This window comes from Elaeis guineensis, chromosome 10 (assembly GCF_000442705.2).
Source record: "Elaeis guineensis isolate ETL-2024a chromosome 10, EG11, whole genome shotgun sequence".
Classification (NCBI taxonomy): domain Eukaryota; kingdom Viridiplantae; phylum Streptophyta; class Magnoliopsida; order Arecales; family Arecaceae; genus Elaeis; species Elaeis guineensis.
This window is the reverse complement of record NC_026002.2, coordinates 37,406,369-37,416,513: the sequence shown is the minus strand read 5'-3', so window position 1 is coordinate 37,416,513 and position 10,145 is coordinate 37,406,369. Positions and strand designations below refer to the sequence as shown.

General features: G+C 36.2%; 1 protein-coding gene across 2 annotated transcripts; it reads right to left on the bottom strand.

Moving 5' to 3' along the window:
* Positions 1 to 3,501: 3,501 nt before the first annotated feature.
* LOC105052370 (E3 ubiquitin-protein ligase SIRP1-like) lies at positions 3,502 to 5,990 on the bottom strand. 2 transcript variants are annotated; one of them, XM_073244400.1, is made up of 3 exons: positions 5,808 to 5,913; positions 5,463 to 5,587; positions 3,502 to 4,967 (listed from the first exon to the last, which is right to left on the bottom strand). In XM_073244400.1, exons 2-3 carry the CDS (start codon positions 5,537 to 5,539, stop codon positions 3,893 to 3,895), a joined length of 1,152 nt encoding a protein of 383 aa, XP_073100501.1. In that variant the 5' UTR covers positions 5,540 to 5,587; positions 5,808 to 5,913; the 3' UTR covers positions 3,502 to 3,892. The 2 variants fall into 2 exon arrangements, with proteins under 2 accessions (XP_073100501.1, XP_073100500.1); XM_073244399.1 differs by lacking the exon at positions 5,463 to 5,587 and having other exon boundaries at positions 5,808 to 5,990.
* Positions 5,991 to 10,145: the final 4,155 nt, after the last annotated feature.

Genomic DNA, 10,145 nt, shown 5'->3' with positions numbered 1-10,145 from the left:
TTTGGAGCCAACCTAATGTTTCATGCAACCATGTTCGAGGTCTTACTAAGTTACAGAATTGCATTTGACCCAAACAAAATCCCAACCAATGGAATACTTTTTGCTTTTGTTTTTTTAGGCTGAAAAGGAGGAGAGGAATCCACCGGTTTCTTTACCCAACCAACGGAACATTCTTTCGAGGTCCATCCCACAATATGGGTCAAAAGTCAAAATAAGTGATTTATTTTTGGCCCTTAAAAAAAAAAAAAAAAAACTAATTCTTGCACTTCTTTCGCACTTATGCCACGTCGAGATACTGACTTAAAAAAATTGATAGCATATGTCAAAACTTTCCATAGAAAAACGGTGGTCATACAAGAATCTCAAAATCTTGGCAAGATGTTCTCAGATCTATCGTCCTAAAGCCTTCGAACGGCTAAGAATCATAGATCTCAAAGTTTTCAATTAGGCTTTGCTTATTACATGGTGGGATAGATTCTACTCGGTTCATCAAGAATCTTGGAAAACAATGGTCGGGCACTGTTACTAATTCAAGGAAATTGTCTTTAATCCCTTTACTTCAGACGGAAAGCCTCAATCTTTTGGAAAAATGTTGTGGATGTTGGAAATATTATGTTTTTATTTACCTCCATCTCAGATGGAAATGGGCTATAAACTTTATTTTGGGATGATGTTTGGATCACTAAACCTAGTCTCAGAACTCTCTTTCCTATTCTATACCGGATTGCCACAGACAAAATTTGCACCATTGCGGCTTTCATGAACAAGCATCACTGGTCTCACAACTTTAGAAACCCCATACCCCCCACAGCCCAAACAAATCTTCTGGTCTTGATATAGATCCTGAGAAACATCTGACTGACGGAACAAGATGACAAAAGATATTATAAATGGTTTCCCAAGCGAGCTTTCCCGATCTCATTTTTTTTATAAGTTCTTGATTCATGGCGGTCTTGTTTTTTATCTCGAAAAAATAATATAAAGGCTTCCAATCTGGGAGAAGTGTAAACTATTCAATTGGTTATGCTAAATAGAAAGGTCTTTACAGTAAAAATTCTGAACAAAAAAAAAAAAGGGCTTTACTGGACCTAGGAGGTGCTTCTTCTGTTAGAATACAAGAGAAACTATGGATCACATAATGCTCCAGTGCACTTTCTCAGCGGAAGTTTAGAACATATTGCTTCACAGATGCCAGGTAAACGAGCTTCCGCATGATATGAACTGTTAGTACGTTTGGAGAGAAAAAAACATAGGATTATAGCAACCTCAAACTATGTGTTCATCGCGGTGACCTTGTGAACATTGTGGAAAGAGAAGAACTGCAGGTTATTTAACTCCGTGGATCGCAGCTGTAGCGGGATCACAAGGACCATCAAAGAATGCCAAAGGAGATGACGTACAAACGTTCCTCTCGCAGCTATGCCTCGAAGGGGAACGTAACCTCGCTTCGCGCCTAAGTTTGCATGGAAAAAAAACTCGCCACGCACAGCCGGTCTCATCCACCTGTAACACGTCCTCCCGTTGCCACCATTTTCATTAATAGTAATATAATACACAGTAATGGGGAAAGTGACTCACTAACCTCATTTCTTAAAAAAATAATAATAATAATCAGATGCAACCTGCAGCGACCGAGCACCAAACTGAACCAATCCAAACTTAGGGAAAGAAATAGTTGGACTGGGTTAGGATTAGAAGCTTCAATGACAATTGGACAATACCAAAATACCTTAATTGATTTAGACTTAGAGAAAAAAAATACCCTTAACGATTATAGGTTAGACCTGGTGCCTTGTTTATATTTATATATGCGATGTATATAGCAAAAATGTTTACTACATACCGTACCAAATGGAGTGGGGGACAGCAGATTCCTAAGCGCATTTGTTCAACAATCTAGTAGCAATTTTTTTTTTCCCAGATTATGGACCTTTATTTCTTTTCCAGTGTAGCTATGGGATTTGTATTAAAATATATCTTATATTTTAATGAATAGAGAATTGTGAAATAAATTCGGTGTATAATGTGGACGGCAATCAAATAAACACCTGCAAATGCCTTAGAATAAGTTTTTGCAAATCATAAAATGGTGATTTTGAATATAGTGGCTGTTTTTTGCTCATAATTGTGAGTTCACTTAGTTGGCACCTATATGATAAAGGCTTATTCTTTCAGCAAATTACCCAAAAAGAGAAAGTTGAGGGCTGCTTTCACCTTGAAAACCCATATAATGCCTGCCGTTTGCGAAACAAGATCTCTTCCATTGACGAGCGTTTCATTAAGGAAATGGAAGGAATCCACCGAACCGAAGGACAAATCTGTGGTGGATCCTCTGTTGACCGAACTGAAAGACATCTTGATCAATCATCAAGCACTAGGGATACAAACTGATGGGCAAAATCATTGTAGATAGACTAAAAATCCTCAATCACATGAAACGAGGTATTTATATCCAGTGCTTTGTGCTACATAAGAAACCAGCAATAATTTTCTGAGGCCAAAGTAATCCTGCAAAGAATGATGTAATATGTAAAGATCATTAAACAGCAAAGATTTGCTGAACTGAGCCATCTTCATCAATAATCAGGCACTAGCATACCACCAGGAGCTAAATGTTTTTTCATTATAACACTAGGCTTCTGCTTCAACACACCAAGTTTTTTGTTTGGCTGTTTGCCCAAGTCACCCAGCCTCCATGCCCTAAACAAGTTCAGCTCCTCCCCATACATTTGAAGACCATTTCTAACACCATCTAATCCTGCAAGTCCATGAGAAGTTTAGATCAGCCTGTCGCAGCTAGCAATAGCGGTTGTCACTCTATATTTCAACCATTAATCCAAAATAAAGTTACAGATGTTAATAGAATCAATGCTACATATACAGTCCAGTTATATACACCAGAAAACTTGTAATTCACACTTACCCTTTGCAACCAATCAAGTTGTGATTGAGAATTTGGATTACCCCAATGGTGTAACCAGAGTTTCTCGATTCTTGGATGATGCATTCTCAAACATCTGGACTTGGTTGATTATAGTGCATGTGGGTCTCCGCCACGCCCACCCACTATTTTGAATAACAAGAACACACCATCCTCTAGCAGATGCTCAAGTTTAGTCTTTTTTCATTAATATCAAATTGGCAAAAGAAAAGATCAAAAATTGATAAATGATAACTCATCATACCTTGATATTTGATCCACTGGGACAAGATTACTTATCATAAACTTTCTTCAAACATTTGTTCCTCCAAGATGTTGAAAAATGCTTTTGATATGACATATACAGCTCTTCAGCGTTCATGACAACCCTTAGGACTTAGGGGTCATGATCCACATTTCTACAATTATCCATGAATTTGAGCTGCAAAAACAATTCTGAAAGCAACCATGTACATGAATACCATCTCTGTAACTAGAATTTCCATTAATAACAGCTTCAGAAGCACATACCAGAGAATCAAATAAAAAGCCTAATCCTTCAGAAGAAACCTCTGACTTCCTGACCCAAACTTTTGGCTCTTATTATATTCGTTCAACTCACTTAAAATTAAAAAGACAACATAGCATTACAACAGATATCATCCTTCAAACACAAAGGCAGGAAGCTTTGGAAAAAAAAAAAAAAGCTAAAGTGAAGGAACCTGTCCCAATTCACGTAACAAAAGGTTATGTACAGAATGATAGCATGAAAGTAAAGAAGATAAGCACCAAAGAAACATCTTCAGTTCTCATCTACATGGGAGTTATTTCCAGATGTGGATGTCGTCGAGGGTGAACTTCATCCACTATGCGATATTGACAATGACAACAAACCATAAAATGCCCAGCAGATTGGACCCCAGAATCTGCTCGCATATCCTCTACTACTCTCAAGCCATTAAGTGAACATGTTCAATTCTCCTCACCATGGAAGTCACTTCCAGAGGCAGATGATGATGAATTTGATGAAGAATTGGCACCATTCTCAGACCCTGACAACGAAAACAGTCCGTTAAAAGGCCAAGGAACAGGAAGCCAGAATCGATTCCCATTTCCTCCACCATCCCCATCACCACCATCCTCACCACTGCCTTCCGCCCTATTATCACCATTGCTAGAGCCATTTGAAACCTTTGATTCATCAGCAGGCAGCTGAAACCTGCAAACAGGGCATGAACTATGGAGCTCCAGCCATGGAAATAGACACCCACTATGGAATCTGTGTTTGCAGGGCATCTCCTTAGCCTCTGTTCCAATAACAACGTCCTCCAAACAGACTGAACAATTCATGCTTTCCTCAATTTTTACAGTAGGCAAAGCATTCACTGCCTCTTTCTGAGCTGGTGGTGTGCCATATCTGTCCGGGTCATTCTCTGCCAAATGCTGCAACAATAGATCTAAACCAGGCCCCACAAAGTAGTCCCCCAATGAAGCACCAACACCAGTGTTCCCCGAGTCTTGGTCAGAATCGAAGGTTCCTTGAAGAATTATGGCTTGGTTAAAAGAACTGATGATGATCATCCTTTCTCTTTCTCTTTCTCCTTCCCTCTCCCTCTCCCTCTCTCTCTCTCCCCCCCTCTCAGGGTTGTCAGACTCTGACCTAATATCATCCCGGAGGCTTTGAAGCAGCTGAAATATGGCAGAGTTCCGCCGCCTCCTTCGTAGGAAATGTTCAAGCTCATGATCTGAGTCATCATCTTCCTCTCCCCTTCGGAATCTTGACCGCCGTGAAGAACGTCCCATCATTCCAAGCAAGAGTGGAGCCCACAGTGAGAGGCCCTGGTCAGATCCAAGATCAGAAGCAGTGTCTATGTCCCCTCTGCCATTCATCTCTTCCACAAATCCACCATGACAAATGGGGCACTTAAGCTCCACTTCCATGACTGGACGGACTACCTCTAAACAGGCATGGCACCAGTACCTACCAGTAAGTGCTTCACCCATCTTACTATTTTTCCTTTGCACAACCCTCGTCTTCCTTCCACCACTAAGAAATGCAAAAAATCCAACAATTTATATTGGAAGAAAGCCCATTTTAGATAAACTAGATCTATTCAAATCTCAGTTCAACAGACAGAAATCTTTCAACTAAAAAACATCTATCCCTTTATCCTCCTGTCATCACTGCTAATCTACAGGGGGAAAAAAATCTCAGATTGGTGACAGCATGAAGAAGTTTTTTTTCAAAAAAAATCTGATTTTTTTGCAATCCAGCAGAAATACATATTTAAGTATTTATCTTTCCACATAAATTAACAAGTCCGGAGTTTGGACACGGATCATAAGTGAAAAGAAGATATATTGATGGAATTTATAGGAAACAAAAAACCCTCTAATTTTGCAACTTAAGAAGGAGATCCCTTTCTTTGATGCACAAGAAATTAGCACGAGAACAAAGAAGACCTACATAAGAAAGCAGGCAAAGGAATCATGTTTTTCTTGAAAGGAGAGCTCAAGGTGAAACAAGATCCCAAGAATTTACCAGGAGAAGATCTGAAACGGACCCAAAAAAGAGGACTTCTCTCTTGCGCAAGAAGACAAGAACAAATTCCTCAACATCAAAGTCAGGCTTCCCAAGAATCCCTAGATAAAGACTGCATCTAAGCTCTAAAATAACATTACATCATAAAAGAACGGTTCAGATAAGCTCAGAGTAGAACAACTAGAAGCATCAACCAAAAAGAAAGAAGAAAAAAGAAATCTACGTTCTTGATCCAATAAGCTAACAAATAAAAGAAAATTCGAACACGGAACTGAAATAAAAGGAACGGAAGAAAACCATTAGATTCACCCAAAATCTTAAGCAAGAGAAGAAAAAAGGTGTTACCTTCGCAAGATTTTGTGGCTTTGCTTTGATTTGGATTTGCCCTTCTTGGGGTTTCGGGGGAAGGGGAAATATGGGAAGCTCCAGAGGAAAAGACCCAAACAGCCCCATCTTCTTCTCTTTACCCGCTGGAGTTGATTTTCTTTTGACTTTTTTAATCGTTTCCGGGGACGGTGGATCATTCATTTTTCCTATCTAAATCTCAAACATTCAACTAATATCTATATTTATATTTATATTTATAAATAATAAATATAAATATTATTTTATTTTATTATAAATTTATTTAATATTTATATAATTTATATATTTTTTTAAAATATAAATATAAATATTAATATATTATTATTATATATTTAATATTATTTTTTATTTTATAATCATAAAATTTAATTATTTATATTAATATTTTTATTTTTAAATATAAAATAAATTTTTATATAAATTTTTATATTCAATTAATATTTATATTTATATTTTTATTTATTAAATAAAATAAATATAGGTATAAATATGATAGTTTCGATCTCAATATTATATTTTATAAATATTTATATATTTATTATTATATTAATATTTTTATTATCAATTTTTTATTTTACGTTTTTAATTTTAATTTTAATTTTTTTTTATTTCAAAAGAAGAATTTGCCGGTGAGGGTTCGACGTCTCTGAAAACAGGGGGAGGCCCACCTGCTCTGAACAAGTTTAATCATAACAATGGATAGGTTACTTGGGAATGAGCTTCTAGATTACTGAAATGTCCGCATTTCGCTAAATAATTTGCGGTTTTAGATGTGCAAATTCTTTTTTAAATGCTATTAGTCCAATCCATGAGTAATGGATTTGGTGTAATTGACAGGATTTGGATTATTCTTTATAGAATTTTTAATAAAAAATATTGAGATAAGACTAGATTAGGACTTTGGAGTGACGGAATCTTCTAAACTTTATGGTTTTTTTGGTGCAAAAGGTAAACTGATGGTTTGGAATTCTATCTTCACACTGCAGCATGACAGCATTTGGATTGTTGACCTTATTACTGTATCATAATATAAAGTTGTGCTTGCATAAATTTAAAAAAAGACATTGAAATATCAAAGTCTAATAAACTTATCATACATGACCATCCTTTTTATTGCATGACAAGCTGGCGGAGATTTAGTTTACTAATTACACTCAAGCTTAACTATTCTTTATTTTGATAGAGAAACATAACTAATTTATATATTATAATTGTGATATATATTAATTACATAGTACCATGGGATCCTTCAAACTGTTATGTACTAGCTTGGCCCGGTTGGACCGAGCATGAAAAATATTCTGTTCAAAAGGTGGGATGTATCCAAGCAAATCGACTTCTTTTGGCTTATGATATGATGGCATAACCTAAACTCTAAACCCAAGGTTAGGAGCCAGATATTGGACTTCGGACGGTGTTCGGTTACAGAATAAGTGCAGAATATCTCTGTAAGGGGATATCCTCAATTTTTTGTCAGAGAGATATCCCTCCCTCCTAAGCCTTATTTGGCAACAAAACACTATTTTATTGTCTCAACCAATGATAATATGGTGCATTTATATGCTCTAAGTCTCAACTACGGATAATATAGTAGATAGGGACAGATCAAATTAGGGATGGAAATCGAGATAGGAAGCATAGCCACCATGTTAGTCGAATCAAATTTTGGACAACAAAAATCAAAATTTTTTATTAAATAAACTTAATATCTAAATTTAAATATAATTAGATAGTTTCGTACGATTCTTTTGGATACTTGCAATTATCAAAATGATTCGCATCAGATTTGATGGTCTTTTTAAATTATTGTAATTTAAAATTATCATATCAAATCTGATAATTTTTCTGAATTATCCTTCAATATCCTTCTATTTTAATAAAATTTTAAATTTTAAAAATAATTAAAATATTGATGAACTTTGGATACATACCCACGTTGAATTTGACCGACTCACATGCACCAAAGATTGTGCGCTAAGTTCCAAAGCACAGAAGCCTCCCCTTTCCTTGGAAATGATGGCACCTAAGTCCTATCGACTGATGTTGTAAAGGCAAGGAAATAATCATTTAATTTTTTAACAAAAAAGAAAAAAATATCTCAGATCATGATAGGCTCAGAATGTCTGTGTCTCTCAGATGAGTTCCCAAAGGCCTAACTCAGCCTTGGCTCACGTACGCATATGCGCAAAGATTTCCTATCTTGCTCTTTTAACTAAAGATTATTAATTATCATTAATAATACGAATCTTACATGAAAATTATTATCGACTAAAAAAATTTTGTGGATTTTGTTGCAATAATACTAGCATCATCATACATAACCTAATCCAAGTATATATGTTCATTAAATGGCTTCGAAGAATAAACTTATTTCTATTCAGTAACCAAATGTATGATCTCAAACTAAAAAGACCATGTCTCCATGAATCTCCTTTTATTTCCCTTGAGCTCTGGGTGTGTGAGATTGTAATCTTAGACTACACAAATTAAAGTTATTAAAAGAGGTTCTTGGATATACCATTGTTCTGGTTGCTAGATGCCATTTTATTAGCATGTCCGCTTGTGCTCAGCAAGTGGCAGTAATGCCGCCTTGTGCTTGCCAAGTGTGAAGCATGGATTATTTGGATGGTCACAATTTCATTGGAGAAACATACTACCACTTTCCTTGTTCCTCTCTCAAACAGAATCTTCTATACCTTTTATTAAAATCGAAAAAAAAAAAAAAAAAAAACATATAAATCATCTCATATCATACATAGACACATAACAGCCATAGAGCCTGATGGAGACAAAAACCGTAGCTTTCATCAAATTGCGTTTCCGCTGTCCAAACCCAATAAAAAGACGCGGTGTTCCCACACCTGGAGGTCCCATTGCTGAGGTGAGTTCCTATGCAAAGTGGATTTAAGTGCATCCAGAGGACTTCATCACCTACCATATGAAAAACAAAATTTAAAAATAAGTAGGCAACAACGACGACGACAACAACAAGTAGGTTCACGAGAGTTGGCATCATCTCAGATGGCGATGGAGAGGAACCTCGTGAGGCAGGATGTTCCACGTGAGTCCTCCACAAAGTAGCAATCAGCAAACTGTTGGGCCATCATTTTGCCTCAGAATGTAAGGATACTCTTGTCATCAAGTTTTTGATGAGTGTTTCAGGCCGAGCCACTCATTGAGTCAGGGAAGCCAATTCATTCACCATCGGTCTCCGCTTTGCAACTTGATGATTTTATTTTATTTTATTCTTTTTTAAAGATTAGGATCGAAAACTTACCTGTGGGAGAAGAAAATACTGCAATTTAATCATGATAAATATGAGAGGTATTTCAGAGAGAAGTGCAAGCAAATCAAGCGACAAAACTTTGAGACTAGACTTCAGAAAAAAAAAATTGGATCTTGTTTGCTTTTGTAGTATTGCAACAGAAATTAGTCTTCATCACTCACAAGTTGGTGCGTCTACATCATATGTAGAGAGAGAGAGTGGATGGCAAGCATTGAAATCTGTGGTTGGCTTTCAACTGCCATTCAAAATTTCAAATGCTAATATAGAAGTTTCCATGTATGCTGCTATGCACTCTCACCTGCTGGAAAATATATTCCAGCAGTATGATGAATTTGCTTTAGATCATTACCAAAATCCAAGTTGATCAGAAATTTCTTCGCCTTTCTAATACCGTCGGAAAATAATTCATCAGCAACTAGAGATATAAATGTCGGCTACCGACCATGCATGCTTATCATGCACAGGTTAACATGGAGATTAACCAGCGTCCTCACCAGAGGGAGAGAGATTGACCAGTGTCCTTGCACAACATATTGGACAGCTTCAGAGCTGCAAGGCTGATAGCTGACTTGCTAGAAGAGGCAAGAGATTCGGCAAATAGCATCATCATTGTGCACGCAACTTGTGATTGCAAGCAGAAGCTGTAGTTTTCTTTCTTTTGTGATACCAGACACCTTTTAGGGCTCATTCTTTTATGGGCAAATATTATGAAAAAATTGATCAATTTTTTCAATTTATCTATATTCGCACGCTTTTTAAGATGAATAAATTATTTTTTATGAATAGTATTTATCCATAAAATAGAAAAAAAAAGTATCCATCTAGAGGATAGCTGTATCATTTTTCCCATCAACCAATAAAATAGGCATTTAATGTGATTCCTAAAATATCCCATCTTTATTTCCAATACCTCCATCATTTAATGCTCAATAACTCGGTTATCCACTTTCTCCAAATAAAAAAAAACATAAATGGTATTTTGGAAGATATGGATAAATTTAATAACTTATCCAAGAAAATAGTAATACAAA

Excerpts from the sequence above, each read along its gene's own strand:
- LOC105052370 (XM_073244399.1), bottom strand. The coding sequence starts at position 5,986 with ATGATCCACCGTCCCCGGAAACGATTAAAAAAGTCAAAAGAAAATCAA. Across the intron at positions 4,968-5,807 it reads AGCCACAAAATCTTGCGAAG|TGGTGGAAGGAAGACGAGGG; the intron begins GTAACACCTTTT and ends TGCATTTCTTAG.